The sequence below is a fragment of the Gossypium raimondii genome, chromosome 10 (assembly GCF_025698545.1).
Source record: "Gossypium raimondii isolate GPD5lz chromosome 10, ASM2569854v1, whole genome shotgun sequence".
In the NCBI taxonomy this organism is placed as follows: Eukaryota; Viridiplantae; Streptophyta; class Magnoliopsida; order Malvales; family Malvaceae; genus Gossypium; species Gossypium raimondii.
This window is the reverse complement of record NC_068574.1, coordinates 1,123,985-1,144,250: the sequence shown is the minus strand read 5'-3', so window position 1 is coordinate 1,144,250 and position 20,266 is coordinate 1,123,985. Positions and strand designations below refer to the sequence as shown.

The following is a 20,266-nucleotide window of genomic DNA, read 5'->3' as shown; positions in this document are numbered from 1 at the left end:
CTTTGACCACTATTTCTTCAAAATTTCCATAATATTTTTTATTTAAAAATAGTTTTAGTCTATTCAAAAATCTATAATTTGAACTTTTTATCCTATTTTCCAACTTAGAAAAAAAACTCCATCCTAACACAATTTTACTTAAATTAAAAACTCAATTCAATTAATTTAAATTTAAACTTCAACAATCCATACTTAAATAAAAATAATTCAAAGTCAAAAGAATTTAAATTTGAAATGGCTTAACTAAAAATCGATTGACAAATCCTAATAAATCGAATCTTAAATTATTTAAACTTGAAACAACACAAACTCTAAATGCGATGCTCACTATACATCCACGAAACAACAATATTATGCCTTTTAAAATAAAAGATATTACGTACTTAAGCGTGTTTAAATAACCGTCCTTCAAATTTTATTATAATAATACCAATACTAATTAAACTAAAATTAAATTTATGAATTAAACCATATTTATTCAAAGTAATTTCATGCTTATATCATTCTATAGTATAGTTTAGTCCTTTGGAAAGAAAAAAAAAGTTTCAATAATATTGGAAAGGACAAAAAGTATAAATTAACGTTTTAGTTGAATCTTCGACGTATTAATATAATATTAATTAGGCCCTTTTGTTAGCTTACATGCTAATTTTGGTATTAAATGGTAATTTAAATACGACATGGAATATATTTAAAACATGTAAATCAAATTGTACATACATGTATTTATCGTAAGGACAATTTAGATCTATCACGTTGGCAAAAAAGAAAGAAAGAACCCTCTTAAGGTTTTCTAACACAATTTTTTTAAATACGCATTATTTAAGTTGTTCATGTGGTAAATACACACAAATTTATAATTTTATCAATTTGTTTTAAATATGCTCATTTCTAATTCAAACTTGCATTTAAGTTATTTATGTGATAAGTATATATATATTTATAATTTTATCCATATTTTTTTCCTCAAAAAAAAAAAAGGCTAGGCTGGTGAAAGGACATGATTGGTACAACATTGATATGTTGAGTTCTTAATTAAAACATTTTTCAGTCTAGGAACAAATTTAAAATTGGGCTATAGTTCAAGGACCTTTGATGGAATTAACCCTCAAAAGAAAAGTGGGCTCATGTTAAAAAAAAGATACGAACTATGAGAAGGCCCGGTGAATTAAGCCTACTCATGTAAACCATGAGAAGGCCCAGCATCTGATGGACACCCAGCCCAGCCCGAAGTTTGAATCAGTAAATACGTTGACTTTTGTAGTCAAATAGATCAAGCGGTGTATATTTTTAAGTTACAGCAAAAGAAACCTGTTTCCATCTATACAGCAACAACAACAACCGAAGCCATTTCGAAGGAAAACCATAGAAGGGAAAATCAAAGATGGCGCCACCGGCAACTATACGGTGGTGCGCGCTCGTATTGACGCTCTTTTTATCTCTCTATATCTCACCGTCGATCGCCATTTACTGCGACGAAGACGATTGTTATGATCTCCTAGGGTCAGCTCCCTCACTTCGAATTGATCTCTCTCCGTTCATTTTTTCTTTTATTTTAACTTTGAGTTTATATTTTACAGGGTTTCTCAATCTGCTAATGCCTCGGAGATCAAGAAAGCTTATTATAAGCTCTCCTTGAAATAGTGAGTTTTTTTTCTTCTTTCCTTTTTCAAAAATCTTCGATCTCTTTCTTGATTTAATTGTATCTTAAACTAGAATTTTTATTAATTTTTCTTTTAGTCATCCGGATAAGAATCCAGATCCGGAATCTAGAAAGCTGTTTGTGAAAATTGCCAATGCGTATGAGGTAAATTACATTCCCTTGTCTTTCAATTTGTGCATTACATTGAATTTGAGATTTTTCTTATCAGTACTGTGAAAGCTAGTGATTAAAAGTAATGATTTTTTGGTTGCAGATTCTGAAAGATGAAGCCACAAGGGAGCAGTATGATTATGCAATTGCACATCCAGAGGAGGTGAATTTTAAGTTTTTGTTTTAAGGCATTTTATGAAATATATTATGATATGTAATATGTAAACTATGTTTTCGTTTAGCTCTGTCACTGTTGTTACTATCATGGATCATTTGATTTCAATACAGTTGACCTTGTATATTACTCTGTATAATTAATCATCTAATTTCTGTTCGTTTTAGGTGTTTTACAATACAGCTCGTTACTATCGTGCATATTATGGTCACAAAACGGTGAGGATTATTTTATTATATCTGTGATTACTAAATATTCTTTCTGGTTTGGAGTAGGGGTTTTGGATTTACTTGTTTGTTACAATTCTATATGCATGCTTTCTAGGATACTCGTGCTGTCCTTGTTGGTGTTCTGCTGATTCTTTCGGTGTTTCAATATTTCAATCGGTTGACAAGGTATAATCAGGTGAGTTACCATTATCTAAATATTGGCATTTCTGAATGTCAATCGTAATTGGTCGACTTTGGACGTGCTTAATATTGGTAGATAGACTTATAAGATTGAACTTTTCACACTGTAACGTCTCAGTAGTTAACATGTTACACATTTGACCCCCTTTTTTTTTTTTCCCCCTGCTTTCCCTTTTCTGGATTCAGGCTGTAGATATGGTGAAGAAGACACCTGCTTACAAAAACAGACTGCGGGCGTTAGAACTTGAACGCAGTGGAGGAACTACAAATAAGAAGAAGAGTAACAGGCAAATTGTCAAGTATATATCATTAGGCACATATACAGTAGTGTGGTTTTGTTTACATTAATCATATATAGAGTGATGTGGCTTTGTTTACATTAAAAACACATTGAGCAACGGCATATAACACTTTGTTTTGTTTTTTAATAGAAATTACCATATTTCCATTGTAGGAAAAAGGAGGAAGATCTCAGCAATGAACTTGAGCTGGACATTAAGGGAGCTGAAAAGCCATCCATCTGGGAATTAGTTGGTGTCCGTTTCATTCTCCTCCCTTACACTATAGGCAAGGTTAGGATAACGGCTATTAAGCTAAAATAGCTGCAATTTTGGGTTAAGATTAGTAATTTTGTGAATACCAAATATGTTGGTTATAGCTGAGTGTTTGGTCTCGCTGTTCTTATATTAGCTAAAAACTTCAACCCTAGTTTTTAAACTGAAATTGGTTACTGGCTAAATTTCTGTCTCTCCAGCTATTGTTGTGGTATGGCTGTTGGTTCTGGAGATACAAAGTCAAACAAGCTCCATATTCTTGGGAAGACGCAGCTTACCTGACGAGAAACTCCCTCAGAGTGCCTCTTGATGCGTGGCTAAACATTGGTAATTATGCTTAAGTTCCTCCATTTTCCATAAAGGCAACACACCCTTTTAGGCATTTAAACGAGGTTTGAGAGATGATAGAACCGTAGAATTAGTGAATGACTTATCAAGGTAGTCATATACTCGTACAGTCATATGTGCTGATCAACATAGTGATTAGTAATTTTTTACTCTTATACTAATTAGATGAATGCGGGTTTCATCCATTCCCCTTAAACTCGTATTTTAATCAAATCTTATTATTTTTGTTTATTAGATGAATCAACAAAGGAGGACCTTCTCCAGAGACGGTTATGGATAAAGTCCAACTTAGATAGCTACTTATCAGAAATGCGGAAAGAGCATAAACGCAGAAGATAGGAAAGCTCTATCACATTGCTTGCTCGAGATTGTTCACGGAAACTTCTACATTCAAGGAAAAAAAAAACCCCTTTTTACTCATAAGGTGATTTTGATTTTATTTATACTAGAAAGAAGAGAAGACAGTTATTGCTGATCACCAAATTTTGATGAGGAAAGCATCCGAATCTAATTCTTCTAGCAAGGGTACTCTAGCATAATCTTTTATATTTCTAAATACGAAGTTATAGTTTTAGATAGCTGTGTTGATGTTCTAGTAATTGCTGATCAGCTATATTCATATATGAAATCATGCTAACTCGTATCACTGATGATAAATTGTTTGAGTTACTCGTTTGTGATACTGATTTCTTTTTCTAGAGATGAAAATCGATGAGTTTAGAAAGTTGTCACGTTCATGCTAAAGTTGAAAAATGTTTGGACATCCGAGTTTGATCTTCGAAGAGTGGGAATGTTCAGATGCTTAAGTTAGTAAATGACTCGAGGTCTTTAATCACTTATTTGAACTTAATCATTCATTGTCACTGCCCATTTATATTGTCGGACTGCAGCTCGGCAGTTGTGGCAGGTTACAGAACTAAATGTGCGTTTGTCCAATCATGCATATTGGGTGCAATAATAAAACACATTGTACTCATAAGGAAAGAACACAGTTTTGAGTGTTAGAGACAACATTGTTAGAAAGAGATAGTCACAAACTTTAAACATAAACCATGAACCATAAAACAAACATGAAAGGTAAAAAGAAAATAAAAGTTTTTCACATATATGATTTCTTCAATTGTATTTAAGATTATGTACTTATGCGATATTTAATGTTACTAACAATTATAATCGAAATGAAAAAATAGAAATGAAAAAAATACTAAGAAAAAGTACAACTTACTTTATTTTTAAATCCAAATTAATTTGGTGAATAACTCAATCGAGCAAAGCAATTGAAATGGAAAAACATTTTTTTCTTCGAATCCTAACTCGGTTTAAGTTGTTAATTTAAGTTATTAAGTTAGATCATTGTTCACTATTGATTTTCATTCACCGTTTTACCTTAAATCGTGAAATTCTTTTTTTCAAATTATTTCAAATTATCATCGATCTATCGCTGATCTCAAACACCATCGATCTTCTGAATTGGAACCCTCCATCAACCAGAACTCCCCTGCCGTATGCTATTGTATTTGTGGATTGTTCGTGGTAATATATGATTGTAGATCATTTACATCATTTTATATACTATATGTGATCCAAATATACACGATACACGATTATAATTGTGGATTATTTATATTATTTAGCATAATGAATATAGTGTAGATGTGTAATGTATGATTGCAGCTTCTGTATTAGAAATTGGTTAAATTTTGTCTTTTTATTTATTTAAAATAAGTAAATTAATTTATGCATGTTAAATTAAAGAGTAAATTAATTATTTCATTAAAAATTTTATCTATTTCTCCCATTAAATTTTGATCTTTCTATACTAATATATTTTCTTTACTATCGTAAATAGATTAATTTATATTTTTTAAATAAAATATAATTTAACTCTTAACATAAAAATATATTATTATTAATATGTAAATATTAGATGGGGACCATCTAAATCCACCCTTAATCAATTTACATGCACGGCACCGCAGTCCCTGCTTCAAAATTTAATTTATTTAAAACTCAAATAAATCCCAAAAGGCGAAACCATACCACCCTCCCTCTCCAAAATACTGCGTCTGTTTCTCTGTTTACCTTCTTTTCCACTTTCATGCACCAAACGCCACTTCTTCACCCATGCCTCGATCTCAGGTCAATTCCCTTTGAAATGATTCTGTCTTTTCCCTCTTTTTTTTTCAAAATTTTCTTTCAAATTTCATGGTTAATTTTTTTTGTTTAACAGATTGGATACTTGGTTGCTGTAAATAAGAATCTCGAAGAGGTGGCTTCACTCCCTAAGCTCCCCCTCTTTCACGGCCCTAATTTCATCGGCCGGAACGATGTTTCCGTTCCCGATAAGAGACTCAGCCGCAAACACATTGCTTTAACCACCTTCCCTGACGGCTCCGCCGATTTACTCGTCGTAAAAACTCCGTTATCTTAACTAATTTATTCCTCTTTTTCCTTCTCACTCTCTGTTTTTCATCAATTAGTGGGATTTTTGTAGGAAGGGACTAACCCAGTGGTCATTAGGTCCGGCGAGCTGAGGAAGAAGCTCGTTTCCCTCGAGAAAACAGCTATTAACAATGGTGATATCATAGAGCTGATTCCAGGTAATCACTTGTTCAAATATGTATCAGCTTCAACTGGTGAAAAAAAAAGAAATTTTAGTGAAGCTAATAGCAATGAACAAAGCCCGAAACTTTCTGGAAAGAAAATACGAAATCAAGGTCCCAAAAATGAAGAAACTTCAGCTGACAAATTGAAGGTATTAATTAAATTTGAAAGTTTTTTGCTTATTTTTTTCTTTAAAAGCTTTAATTTTTATGGTTTTTACTTGACAGGCAGAGGACAAAGACAGTAATAAAGAGCAAAACTGTGTCGAGGCGATTCGGGGTTTTCACGTTTCAAATGATAAGTTACCGCATACATTTCGATTATTGAAAGTTCAAGGCTTGCCAACATGGGCAAATACTAATTCTGTTTCTATAGGGGATGCGATTGAGGTTGTGTAATATTAGTGATTCATGTTATGCATAGCCTATTTTAACTTCATATGTTGCTGCTTGATTGTTTATTACATTGTTAGGGTGATGTTCTACTCGCGGTCCTCTCAAATTATATGGTAGATATTGATTGGTTAATATCAGGTGAATTCGACTTTGGTGTAGTTCTTGTTTGAATATGAGCCTTTTTTTCTTTTTTTTTTAGCTTATCTGTTTTATACGGCTTTCATGTCGTCCTTTTGTAGCATGTCCGAAACTTGCAAAAATTCCCAATGTATTGGTTATTCATGGAGAAGGTGATAGCAGGCTGGATCTTATGAAGGTCAGCTAAGGGTCTAAATATATTATTTTAGCTCGAGTTATACGGCTTGTGGATTTTCATGTTATTTGCTGCCCCTTATATAGAGAAGCAAGCCTACCAATTGGATTCTGCACAAGCCCCCGTTACCTATTTCATTTGGGACACACCATTCGAAGGCAATGCTCCTTGTGTATCCTCAAGGAGTGAGAGTTATTGTTCATACAGCGAACTTAATATACGTTGACTGGAATAATAAAAGTCAAGGTTTATGGATGCAAGATTTCCCTTGGAAAGATCAAAGTAACTCTACGAAAGGATGTGGATTTGAAAATGACTTGGTTGACTATCTCAGCACATTGAAGGTACCAAATTTTCGTACAATATGTGGATCTAAATACGATTTTGCGTTACTAATCAAGTTTGAGTAGATTGGTAGGCAGTTGTCAGGGTATTATCATATAATAATGCCTTTCTTTTCTCGAATTTTCATAGTGGCCCGAGTTCACTGCTAATTTACCATCTCTGGGAAACTTCAACATCAATTCCGCCTTCTTCAAGAAGTTTGATTACAGTGAGTCAAAGGTATAATTTTGTCTGTTCAACTAATTCCGTTACATATATAACCAATTTTGTTTCCATCTCATAATTACATGGGACCATATAAACTCTTTTATAATTTTTTAGGTTCGATTAATTGCATCTGTCCCTGGATATCATACGGGTTCCAATCTGAAAAAATGGGGCCATATGAAGCTGCGAACTGTTCTCCAAGACTGTGTTTTTGATAAAGAGTTTCGGAGATCTCCTCTAGTTTATCAGGTATTGTTGTTGGAGTTCTGTTATGTCGAGTCATGCAGTGGTTTCGGGTGAATTAATTTTCTATATGTCCTCTCGTGTGTGTGGGTTCTTCACCATATAGATTAAGAGAAGAACTAGTCGTATATATTTTGCTTTCGTTGATAATATTTTTTTCTTGTTCGACATACTGCAGTTCTCCTCCCTCGGTTCATTGGACGAGAAATGGATGGCTGAGCTAGCATCGTCAATGTCATCAGGCTATTCAGAAGATAAAACACCCCTCGGTTTAGGGGAGTCATTAATAATATGGCCCACCGTTGAAGATGTCAGATGCTCCTTAGAGGTACTATCAAGTCTGTTTTTCCTATTAGCCATTTATATACGGAAGTGCATGGTCGTCCACCAACTATTGTTAGTTCTAAACATAAGCTAAAACTACTCGCTTTTTAAAAGCATATTATTAATTTGGTGTTGAACCAATTCACTCTGGCTTGATTTTGGTACTATTTCTCATCGGGTTTCTGTTATATTTTGTTATTCTACCTTGTTTTCTAGGGCTATGCAGCTGGAAATGCAATTCCGAGTCCACTTAAGAATGTCGAAAAAGGATTCTTGAAGAAGTATTGGGCAAAGTGGAAGGCAAGCCATACCGGGCGCTGGTATGCCTATTTCATCCTTTGCGAAAGATTAAGCTATAAATACGAGTTCTTAGAGTTGATTCTTAAGATCCTATTTTTCTTGGTGTTTCAGTCGTGCAATGCCGCATATCAAGACATATACACGCTACAAGGGACAAAATCTGGTGTAAGAATTCATTCAAGCCCTACCTATCATGCTTGTAAAAGCATTTATTTTTCAAGATTTGTATTTCCTCTGCTACACCTTTTAACCACAAAAAAAAAGAAGACAAAAGAAAACTGGGATGTAGCTCCCTTTTCTCATCCGGATTTCTGAAACTTTCTTCATGCATGCAGTTGGTTCTTACTAACTTCAGCAAATCTTAGCAAAGCTGCCTGGGGAGCCTTACAGAAGAACAATTCTCAGTTGATGATCCGTTCTTACGAGGTGCATACATCTGACCGAATGTCTATAATCTTCTCATAATTTGAACCCTCCACTCGTTTGTGCTGACAGTATTGACACTATGTTTTCTGTAAATATCCATCTAGCTGGGTGTGCTATTTTTACCATCTCGTATCAAAGTAGACGGTCCCAGTCGTGAATTTTCCTGCACTGATAAGGGAGGTTCATCAAAGGTAAAAATACCTGAATTTCACCAGGAACATCATGCGATAAACAAAATGGCTTTTAACCATTACCATTGTTATCTAAATCAGGGTAGCGGTAAATCAAACTCACCCGGAAATCCCGTACCAGCAATGACCAAGCTAGTTACACTTGCTTGGCAAGGAACCAAGACATCCGAAGTAATTCAATTGCCTGTACCATACGAACTCCCTCCTGAACCATATTCATCCCAAGGTTCCTACAGCTTTTATCTCATGCCACCATCACCTTCAATCTGCGTTTTGTAGTTTATTTAACTTGTATATATATGTACATTTACTGTGCAGATATTCCATGGTCATGGGACCGGCGATACAGTAAGAAGGATGTTTATGGTCAAGTTTGGCCTCGATAAGTTCAACTGTAGTGCTGTTCAAATGAATCATTATCTTCATTGTTGATTTCTTTTAGATTTTTGCACATATGGATTTTGTATAGTGTAGGGCTAAACAAAAACCAAGAAAATTGAAAACTGTAGTTTCATTTGGTTTTGGTTCGGTTAGTTGGGTTTTTGTTTACAAATTAAAAATTGTAATTATTTAATTAAGTCGAATTTTATTTTTAAAATTTTTTATAATATAAAGCATATAACGTTTAAATTAGTGAAATTACCTTTAAAATATTATATAAAAATGAAATTTCAAAACATAAAATATTATATAAAATATTCTTGTTTATCAAAATTTACAATTTGTAAGATATGGCCTAAAAGTTTCTTGATTATTTCTCTTGAAAGCAAATGCTTTTCTTTAAAGTAAAACAAATGATTATATATAGTATTCCTAATAAAATTCATTTTGTAAAATTTATGGTCGATGACAAATTATTATAGATCATCCTTTTTCTAATAAAAGAAATAAATAAAGGGTAAAAATGTTGATAAATTGAGTTAAAAATAAAGATATATCAATAAAATTTAGAATCCAATTTCTCATTCTTTTCAATTTTATTCACAAATATACTCCATGAGTTGGCGGAAATTTGAAGATTCAATTAAATGATTTTAAAGTTGAGGACCCAATTATAATATAAAGCATAGTTTAAGGACGTTTAACAGAATTAACCCTAACTCTTACAAAACCAGTGAAAGGAATAAAAAACAAAAAAATCCGCCAATTGTAAATGCATGCATGCATCATGAACTTACAAGAACAAAATCCGAACCTTTTAAAGAGCATTTATATCACATAAATTCCACCCTCAAAATCTTCAAAAAAAGAAAGAAATCCAGAGCAGAAGAAGAAAATAAAAACAAAAAATCTGCAGCAAAATCGGCCTCACAGTTGCAATTTATCGGATATTAGCTGTTAACAAACACCACATTACTCGCATTTTACAATCAACTTTCTCTCTAAATCCACTCTCACCGCCAAACCATTCTTTTCTTCAATCTTTTCAAATGGATGTCATCTTTGAAACCCAAAAAGGCAAACCATTTTCCATTGAAGTTGGTTTCTTTGATACTGTTCTTGAAATCAAAGAAAAGATTCATAAATACCATGGTATCCCTATCCCTCACCAAACCCTAATCTTTAATGGCCATGTCCTTCAAGATGATCGTGACGTTGAGTACTGTGAAATCCTTCAAAATTCCCGTATCCAACTCTTGGTTTCTTCTGATTCCGATACAAGTAACAGTACTAAACAACCCCAACCAAATGCCGCCGCCGCCGACCATCAACTTCCTTCGCCGGCCAAGAAGATACAGCTTAACAGCAATACCCCTTCGTCGAATACCGTTGTTCCTTCAGAAACGGACGTAAACTACAACCCTTTACGATTAAAAGAGAAGATCCATGGCCAAATGGACCCGGTTCCCGTTGACAGCCTATCGTCACGGGAATGTGAACTGGCGGAGAATAGTGATGTTGATGTTAATATAAAGCCATCCCCGACCGGGTCCGGTACCGGGTCTGCGGGTACAACGGCGGGGACTCCGACGGCGGCGAAGAAACTGAAGCTGTTGGTTTTGCCAAAGTGTGGGACGAAGAAGATACCGGTGGAAGTGAATGCGACAGATAATGTGAGTGAACTGAGAAAAGAACTGCAAAAGTTGCACCAGAGACTCCATTTTCAATTACCACAAGAAGGGTATTTCTTTATTTATAAACAAAATGTTATGGACGATGATCGGTCGTTTAGGTGGCATCAAGTTGGACAAGGTGACACCATTGAAATCTTTAATGGTAGTGTTACTGGTGGATCATGAAATGTTTTTTTTTCTTTCTTTTTCTTTTTCCAGTGTTAATTTTAAACTAGTTTAGTGATAATTAGGATGATTTTGAAAAGATGATAATACTTGGGTTTTCTTTACAAAATTTTATATTTTTGTTATCAATAGTTTTACCCATTTATTTTGGCTTTGTTTTTTTATTATTTATTTTGTAAAAGGAAACCATATGATTTTTGTTATGAAGCAATATATATACAAAATTAAAGATATAAGGTGGATGATTAGGTTTTACCCAATTGGGATTATGATGAGAAAGGTTTAACATTGAAATGGTAAAGATAAATTTACCTTTTAAAGAAAGGACGAATAGAATCTAAATATTATATTATATAGGATTAATATATAATTTCGCATTTTTTAATGCGGTATTTAGGTTATTTTTTGTCCAATCGATACTTGTATTTGACAATCGTGATATATTTTGGTATTCAAATGTAACGGTGTTAACTTTTTAGTGTTTAATAGTTGGGTTTTAAGATTTGATAAACATTGATTGTCAATACTATTAGGTTTGAATTTTTATGATTTTGTTAATAGAATAAATTTAGTGCTAATTGTAAATTTGTTTAATTTTGTGTCTAATTTATCAAATACAATTCGATAGACCTGAATTAATTTAGGTTTTAGGGTAAATTTGATGAAAATCAAATGCTAATATTATTAGCTAATTAATATAAATTTTCATCAAATTAACTCTAAAATCGAATTAAGCGATACTATCTTCTGTATCAAAATTCATGAAGAACTTTTGTCAAATATAGGTACCACATTAGTCCAAAAACTAACACGAGTATTATATTAGAAAAAAAAGTGTCAAATTTAGATACCAAATTAGGAAACATGATCCTACACCATCTTCCGCTTATGAATAGTCGGATACTCATATATACGATAACTAAAATTTATGAATGATTTTATAAATGAAAATTTGATTTTACTCAATTTTCAGAAATCACTAAATCATGTGTATGATTACACTAAATCAAAATTTATGTATCAAATTACACATTAATATAAAATTTGATGTTTATCCCCAAAAAAACATATAAAATTTAATTTTGTTCATTTCAATCCTCCCCTGATCTTATTTTAAAGCACAACCCATTAGCAACAAGAAATGGGCATCGTCTCCCTCAGAATCACCATTCGCCCATTTCAATTAGCTTCATGAGCCCATTCAAGAAAAAGCCCCAAAATTACCATTTATTATTTTAAATATTAAAAATTTATTTATTATTTCCATAAAAAAACTTCTTGGAAGCATGGTAAAGTCAGTCCACCAAGCACCAACCCCGCAACTTGCAGAGAAAATTAAATCCATGTGGGCCGAATGACAAAGACAAGTGGGCCCACTTTACTTTAACGAGCAACTTTCCGTCAATGACGACGTCTCCTTCCCTTTTCTTTCTTTCACTTTAATTTTTTTAAACCAAACACCTTTAAACGGAATAACTAACGGCAGTGAGACCCACCACCTAACCTTATCATTATTAGATTCCTATTCCCTATGCCCAATGGGTTAAGTAACCGTTACCGTGTCCAATAACATCAAACGTCACCTCTCCTTACGTGTCAAATTTTTATTCGTTTGTCATTTTCGAAGTTTTCCTATAAAGGAAGCCCACCGCTTGCTTAATTTTCCATCTCAAGCAATTTGTTTGCTTTGTATATTGAAGTTTTCTTTCTCGATTTTCTATTTAGCCAAACAAGATGCAGATCTTCGTTAAGACTCTAACCGGCAAGACGATCACACTCGAGGTCGAGAGCTCCGACACGATCGACAACGTGAAGGCCAAAATCCAAGATAAGGAAGGCATCCCTCCAGACCAGCAGCGTCTGATCTTCGCCGGAAAACAGCTCGAAGACGGCCGGACCTTGGCCGATTACAACATCCAAAAGGAGTCAACTCTCCACCTCGTCCTCCGTTTGCGCGGTGGGATGCAAATCTTCGTGAAAACCTTGACCGGCAAGACAATCACTCTCGAGGTCGAGAGCTCCGACACGATCGACAACGTTAAGGCGAAGATCCAAGACAAGGAAGGCATCCCCCCAGACCAGCAACGTCTCATCTTCGCCGGAAAACAACTCGAAGACGGCCGTACCTTGGCCGACTACAACATCCAGAAGGAGTCAACTCTCCACCTTGTCCTTCGTTTGCGCGGCGGGATGCAAATCTTCGTTAAGACGCTTACCGGAAAGACGATCACTCTCGAGGTCGAGAGCTCTGACACGATCGACAACGTGAAAGCCAAAATCCAAGACAAGGAAGGCATCCCGCCAGACCAGCAACGTCTCATCTTCGCCGGAAAGCAACTCGAGGACGGGCGGACTTTAGCCGATTACAATATCCAGAAGGAATCGACTCTTCATCTGGTTCTACGTCTTCGAGGTGGGATGCAGATCTTCGTCAAGACTTTGACCGGTAAGACGATTACTTTAGAAGTGGAGAGCTCGGATACGATTGATAACGTGAAAGCGAAGATTCAGGACAAAGAAGGAATTCCACCAGATCAGCAAAGGTTGATTTTTGCTGGGAAACAGCTGGAAGATGGAAGGACTTTGGCTGATTACAATATTCAAAAGGAGTCCACTCTTCACCTTGTTCTTCGTCTTCGTGGTGGGTTCTAAGCCTTAAGGTCTTCCTTAATGTGGGTTTTCTGGTTTTACGTGAAGGATTGTGCCCTTTGGTGGCCTTTTAAATAATTTCTAGTCTTTGTTTACCGGTTGCATCTATGTATGGTTTCTCTTTGAATGGAATTTGCATATTTACCTATATTCTCTGTTCTTCGTAAACTATTTTTCTTGGAAGTGAAAGTTTTCCAATAATCTGTAATTAAGAAAGTTTTCAAGCTCAAAGAAAAATAAATCAGAGAATACAGTATAAACACTTGTCATCGAGAAAATCAGAGAAATATAAGCTATTTCAAGAAAATCGCCAAATCCTTGGAATAAATGTGCGTGGGAACAGTTCTAACACGGATTCAAATCAAATCGAAGCTTCTGCTCTTGACTGGTGCCTAGTATCCGAATCAATTAGGCCTCAAAAAAGCCAGATCACAAGTTTTGAATAACTAATTCAAAATAACTAGAGTAAAATTAATCTTGAAATTATTTCAACTTAGAAATTAAGAAATATAAATTTATTATCAATTATACTTAAAATGGCAATCAATTGATTAATCCAAAATTGATTATGTGACGTACGTGTTATGTTAATGAATTTTTATAACTGCATCAATTGGCTCTAATATATTATTAGTAATTATTTTTTGTTAGAGATCACGTTAACCCAAGTTAGATGTTAACTAGCCATAGTAGAAACTTAATTTAAGAATCCTAGATGTTGGAAGAAACATAAGAGAAGAAATGGAGATACCCACTATTGATTTAAATTTTCTCTTTCATTTTCTCGGTTGATTTTTCCGGCATTCAATCAATAGAGAGTTTAGCCCTCCATTGCTTTTTCATCACCTAACTTAATCCCAATGTTTCTCTCCATTTCCGCTATAAACCTATATCCAAATTGTTCACGTAGTCTATTTTCCTGTCATCTTTCTCATTCATTGTCCTTTGATTCCCTTTCAATTCTCTCTCTTTTCCCCCTCTTCTCAAGCAAAGAAACCCTTTACTTTTCCTTACTCGTGTTACTTCTCAAAACGACAACAACCCACCACCTCAAATGACACCTTCTCCTCCTCCGCCGCCGCAAGGAGCTAAACTCCTCCCTTTCCTCATCTCAATTTTAATAGGCAATAGCAGTAGGGGAAGAATGATAAGAACAATGAAAGAGCAAGAACTTGAGACAACCCTTTGGTGCTTCAATGGAAACAAAAGCAGAGGAAAGATGACCGTTGCTGCCATGGATGATGTTTTCAACAGCTTGAAAAATCTTTTAGAACCCTTTTCCCAAATATCAATATTCCCTTACTTTTTCTTTCTACTTGTCTCTTACCCGTCACCTGTCCCGTTAAGCCTGTAACAGAAAATGCTAATGAGTGACTAATTTTTCACTTTTCGGTAATGTTAGTATCTGTTTTGTTATTTTTTTAAAGTTTAATGACTGTTTGTTATTTTATTAAAGTTAATGACGGTTGGTAATGTATTACTACCAAAAAAATTGACTAATATATATATTATTAATTATAAAAAATGATTAATTAATTAATTTAGAATAAATTATATTCAAGGTCACTAAACTATTAATAAGTTTACATTTCGCTACTTAACTTCAAAAATTGTAAAATGATCATTGAACTATTTAAAAGCGAAAATTTTTATTTAAGTCATTGGACTATTAAATTCTTTTAAATAGTCTAATTAGTGAGCTTCAAACAACAATTCGACTTTCGGTACGATGATTCAGTATTTATCTACAAGTAGAAGAATATATCTTATATCCAAGTTGATCTATTGGTCAATGTCCGAGATAAAAAAAAAGAAAACTATTTAGATTTTGGTTCGCAGATTCATGACGTTCAAAATTGCTTCATATAAAAGAAAACTAAACTATAGAAGAGAAGCGAAAGAAGAGCTTTTGATTGGTATAGACAGTTCGAATATAGGTTATACAATAGTGATTTTAACAACTTAATGACTTAAATAAAAATTTTCAAATAATTCAATAACTATTTTGTAACTTTTTGAAGTTAAGTGACCAAAATATAAATTTACCAATAATTTAGTGATTTTGAATGTAATTTATCCATTAATTTAACTAATCAAACAAAGTAAACTTGTACTCCTACCTCTTTTAAATTGAAAGACTTAAACTTTATGTCTTCTTTGTTGCTATAATAAAGAAGTATCAACTAACTTAAGGCTCAATTCACCTTTGGTTAATATTTAAGTTTATTAATTAATTAATTATTATTTAAAAATTCTATCATTTTTACTGTTAAAAATGGATTGATATTCGTTAAAATTAAATGTAATATATAAAAATCAAGCAGCCCAAATATGCAAACCTCTCAGTTCTAATTTCATAAGAGTAAATAAATAATAATTACATTATTTAACTCCATTTCGAAAATAAATAAATAAAATACCAAAAAAAAATCTCACCTGATGATAGCTCCTTAAAAATCCTAACCCCAAGGACTCAACGAACACTCCACAGGCAATTTAGGGTACCGATCAGTATCCTTACAATAATCATAAATCACAAGGTTTCTTTGTACCCAAGCAAAATCCATCTTTTGAGAATCAGTTAAATGCCAAGCCTGATATTGATCCCACCATTTCTTAGTAGTAGCCGATACACAAGCAGGGTACGGGTCTTCCCATTGGCACCCATCGACGCTAAAATCCTTGTAAGATGAAACGAACGGAGCTTTTTTCCAGTCGGTTTTCTCGAGCCCACCTCTAGTCGCCCAGTCATCAGCGTTCCATATACTGGAGAATAAGTACATCGGCTTCTCGTTGGGGAAGAAATAGTTTTTCTCGCCGTTGTTTTTGAATACTCTGATCGGAACTCTATCTACGAAGAATCTGTGTTTTCAATGATTGAATTTTCACTTTCAGATTTGAATAACAATGTACTTGGGTAGTACTTATTTGAAAATGACTGATTTTATTTGGTCGAATTTTGGTTTTGGTCCTTTTACTATGCAAAAAAATGCAATTTAGTCACTATTATTTTCTTGGTTTATTTATGCTCTCTGTTTCTATATTCTCTAGAAGTTAAAATTTAATTGATAATATATAATCAAATGTTAATAATTGAACATCAAAATGTCACATATTCCGTTTTATCAATTGAATTTTAATTTTCAAATCAAACAAATAAAGGAATTAAATCTCTAAAATTAAAAATAAAGAGACTAAATTTCTAAAATTTGAAGAATACAAGGAATGAAAGTATAATTAATCCTAATATCAGTGTTTAACCATCCCCTAAATTATGACCTAAATTTTTCTTAAAATATCCAATTCATCATAGTGACATAATTAACTGTCATATTTAGATTAGGTAAAATTATTATAAGCGCTATTGGAATAGGAATTAGATTGCATTTTGTCTGTTTACTCATAAAATGTGTAAGCTAATCTTTATACGCTAGATCAAAGAATAAATCAGTCATTTTATTAAAAACTTAAACAAAATTGTTGTGCCATATATACCTTATGTTGAGATACAAAGACCAATTTTAATAATAAAAATAGATAAAATTTTAAAAGAATGACCAATTTGTTCTTTGATCTAATATATAGAGATTAATTTACTAATTTTTAATTAAAAAATAAATGCAATCTAAAACCAACTCTATGGTACTTTTCTCATTAGACTTGGTACTTTTCTCATTAGACCAAATTGAAGTAGTAAGATATTTTCCAAATTCAAGCATAATAATAGAGGGACCAAATGAAAATTTGACCAATTTAGGGACTTACACAATTTGGTGGTCATTCCACAAAATGGAATAAGAATGAAACTCTTCAGTAGGATCAAACCAAAGCATATGCCTCATTTCACGACCACCGACCCCATTTTTATACACGTTTGTCTGAATTAAATACGGCTGTCCTGTCCTATTCCCCAAGAACTCAAAATCCAGTTCATCTCGTTCTGGTCCTGCCCCATTTTCAGAACACATCTGTAACACCACCACCCTTTTAGAACTTCACTGATGGAAAAAAAAATCATAATATAAAAAATTATCATAAAAAAACACATACATAGTAAGCTGTAACAACGCCAGCAGAATCACCTCCGACTAACTTCAGTTTCATACTGAACCACCCAAATCTATATCTTTGCTTGGTTTGAAATCCACACCCTGAAAAATTGGTAAATCAATCAATCAAATTCAATAATGGAACCAAATTCTATGAAGAGACGAAGTTTAATGACATACCTGTTTCTTTGTCTAAGGAGAGGAACCAGGTGTTACCATCTTCAGAGGTTTTGAAATGATTTTCGGACCACATTATACTGAAGTTGTCTTCAAATGGAGATTGTGAACTAGCTGCTGCTTCAGATGATGAATGAAAAGCGGCTGCTAAAGCTGAAATGAAGAAGAGAGAAGCCATTGGAGAGACCCTTTTCTTCATTTTGTTAGATTTAATGAGATTGATGGATCTCTGAGGGGGCCGGAATGGGGATTGAATGCTGAGTATTTGACGATGGGCGAGTTCATGTATGAAAGGGGTAGAATGGTATTTGTGTCTATTAATGATTTTGATAATGATTTGAATGTTCAAAATTGCCCTGCAATGAGGAATGATGCTTCTTATTTAACAATGTGTCTATTAATAAAAAGATGAAATAATTTTTTCAATATTGAAATTAGAGAGATGAAAAGTCTTTTTTATATATTTTAAATATCAAAATTATCGAACATATTAAATTTGACTCAAAGATGATTTAATAGACAATATTAGAATATTATTTGTAATTAAATTTAGAAGGGATGAGGGTATTTTAGGAATTTACAGAAAAATGAAAAGCCAGGCTGCAGTCCGATTGGAATTTACAAGTTATAGAAATGGAGAGTGGGGTCCATTTCTTACATGTCATAACATGACTGTGTTTTTATTTTGTCTTCATAAATAAATAAATAATCAGAAAGTTCTTGGATTTGACAACTGGATTTGGGTGAGACCGACACTGCTTACATCGCTGTTTACTGTCACCGGAGCAGACCACTTTAATTGATTCCTTCAATCGTTATCGACTTGTCTGAAAATAGAATATATCAATACATTAGATTCAAAATTAATCTTTTTCCCATTTTTCTTTTAATATATTTTTTATATGTTTATAAAAATTAAACTCTATAATGAAGTAGGAAAAATGGCACTCTGGTGTACGTAAGTGACCATCAACCTGTGTCCTGGATAGAATTCGGGTCGCCTACTCAAGATTTAGATAGGTCGTACCAATTGATTGAGTGAGATGCGAATTGTGAGAGGACAGTAAGGGGTGTTCGTGGACCCAGCTTGCATAGTAGGCTTGTACATTTAACTCGCACGAATCAAGAGAAGGTCACAATCTTAACTTGCATGTGTCAAAAGTGCTCACAGAAAGGGGACCGTATGCTCCGCAAGCAACCCAGATAAAAATATGTGTTCATCGGACACAAGCACGCATGAAATGTCGATCTTAGGAACAAAAGGACAAAGATGCTCATAAGCAACTCAGAGTAAAACATATGTTTAGTAGACTTGAAGTCCGCATAGAATGTCAGTGTTAAGAACGGCAGAGTCAAGGCAAAACAGTGGGGTCTTATCGTGAACTGTGATAACATGTATAAATATCTAAATATTTCATTAATAAGATACGAAATAAATTACTCAACACATTAAAAAATATAATTTTTTTTCTCATTGATATATTTTATCCCCCAATAACCTCTCAAATGCATGACACTCATTTTGTATTAAAATTTAGTCTTTTTTTTAGTCTCTCTCTTTTTTTCATCTCATAGAAACTACTCAAAATATTTTATTGCAACTTGAGAGATTAATAAAAGTTAAAACACTTCTTCACATGATAGGGAATTGACACATGCTCATAATGTGGCACTCACATGCACCATATTTATAATCCTTGGGGATCACATGCAATAATGTAATCAGAAACATGGGTTGTTAACTGTCAAACATACCCTTTAGTCCATGTCCGAGTTTGTAATACATATACATACACACATTCAACTAGACTTATTGATGCATATTGCTTGGTTCTTGTTGTCTGCCTTCATTTGGTTTTGGTTCAAAGAGGACTAGGTAGGTAAAGGAAACATATCTTCGTATCCAGATTCAATTCAATTTCATCATAATTCGTCAATCTAAATCTTTAATGATTTAATTCAAAAAACTCAAATTGAACCCAAAATGACTTAAATTTTAAATTAAAATAAATTAAAAAATTTAAAACTTAAATTAACTTCTTAACTAAAACCAACTCCATGATAAGACTATTTGTTAAGCGGAAACTTAGTATTTAATAATAATCCGAAATGATCGGAAAAAATGTAAATAAATTTCTTTTCTAAACATTTAAACTAAATTGAGTCATGAAATCGTTATTATTAGAAGGGTTTTATTTAAATATGATTAATCTGATGACCCTCTTTCATCATGATAATAGCATCCATCTAAAGTGGATTAGGTGAAAAGGATATATTCCTTACTTTCGTCCCACCTACAAGTTCCTCACTTTTTAACCTTTTGGCTTTTAATATGTTTTATATTTTTATTTTAGAATTTAATTCTTTTATTTTTAATTTTTAATATTTAAGTCCAAATATTAACATTGTTAAAATTTTTATTAAATTAGTTGGTATGACATTTTAAATTAAAAAATATTTTGTTGCTATGCAAATAAAAAAATAATTTTATAAAGAACTTGAA

The 20,266-nt window shown here is 33.2% G+C and overlaps 5 protein-coding genes across 6 annotated transcripts; 4 read left to right on the top strand and 1 right to left on the bottom strand.

Moving 5' to 3' along the window:
• The first annotated feature begins 1,308 nt into the window (after positions 1-1,308).
• Positions 1,309-3,980, top strand: LOC105778057 (chaperone protein dnaJ 50). Its single transcript, XM_012601637.2, has 10 exons — positions 1,309-1,503; positions 1,581-1,643; positions 1,741-1,807; positions 1,917-1,976; positions 2,156-2,206; positions 2,313-2,393; positions 2,585-2,697; positions 2,853-2,970; positions 3,153-3,279; positions 3,536-3,980. The coding sequence occupies exons 1-10, from the start codon at positions 1,385-1,387 to the stop codon at positions 3,637-3,639; spliced, it is 903 nt and encodes a 300-aa protein (XP_012457091.1). The 5' UTR covers positions 1,309-1,384; the 3' UTR covers positions 3,640-3,980.
• A 1,318-nt stretch (positions 3,981-5,298) lies between these two features.
• LOC105777908 (tyrosyl-DNA phosphodiesterase 1) lies at positions 5,299-9,287 on the top strand. Its single transcript, XM_012601419.2, has 16 exons — positions 5,299-5,439; positions 5,531-5,710; positions 5,795-6,055; positions 6,132-6,293; positions 6,377-6,437; positions 6,539-6,615; positions 6,699-6,956; positions 7,087-7,176; positions 7,279-7,413; positions 7,586-7,735; positions 7,948-8,051; positions 8,143-8,196; positions 8,367-8,457; positions 8,562-8,648; positions 8,730-8,874; positions 8,967-9,287. The coding sequence occupies exons 1-16, from the start codon at positions 5,425-5,427 to the stop codon at positions 9,032-9,034; spliced, it is 1,938 nt and encodes a 645-aa protein (XP_012456873.1). The 5' UTR covers positions 5,299-5,424; the 3' UTR covers positions 9,035-9,287.
• A 791-nt stretch (positions 9,288-10,078) lies between these two features.
• LOC105775949 (ubiquitin domain-containing protein 7SL RNA1) lies at positions 10,079-10,888 on the top strand. Of its 2 annotated transcripts, XM_052621660.1 has the most exons (2): positions 10,079-10,420; positions 10,631-10,888. In XM_052621660.1, the coding sequence occupies exons 1-2, from the start codon at positions 10,079-10,081 to the stop codon at positions 10,886-10,888; spliced, it is 600 nt and encodes a 199-aa protein (XP_052477620.1). The 2 variants fall into 2 exon arrangements, with proteins under 2 accessions (XP_052477620.1, XP_012453886.1); XM_012598432.2 differs by having other exon boundaries at positions 10,079-10,888.
• A 1,657-nt stretch (positions 10,889-12,545) lies between these two features.
• LOC105776395 (polyubiquitin) lies at positions 12,546-13,685 on the top strand. The gene has a single exon (XM_012599022.2). The coding sequence runs from the start codon at positions 12,623-12,625 to the stop codon at positions 13,538-13,540; it is 918 nt and encodes a 305-aa protein (XP_012454476.1). The 5' UTR covers positions 12,546-12,622; the 3' UTR covers positions 13,541-13,685.
• Positions 13,686-15,867: 2,182 nt separating this feature from the next.
• Positions 15,868-18,033, bottom strand: LOC105776394 (probable xyloglucan endotransglucosylase/hydrolase protein 8). The gene is made up of 4 exons (XM_012599021.2): positions 17,767-18,033; positions 17,588-17,688; positions 17,303-17,505; positions 15,868-16,399 (listed from the first exon to the last, which is right to left on the bottom strand). The coding sequence occupies exons 1-4, from the start codon at positions 17,960-17,962 to the stop codon at positions 15,997-15,999; spliced, it is 903 nt and encodes a 300-aa protein (XP_012454475.1). The 5' UTR covers positions 17,963-18,033; the 3' UTR covers positions 15,868-15,996.
• Between the last annotated feature and the right edge of the window lie 2,233 nt (positions 18,034-20,266).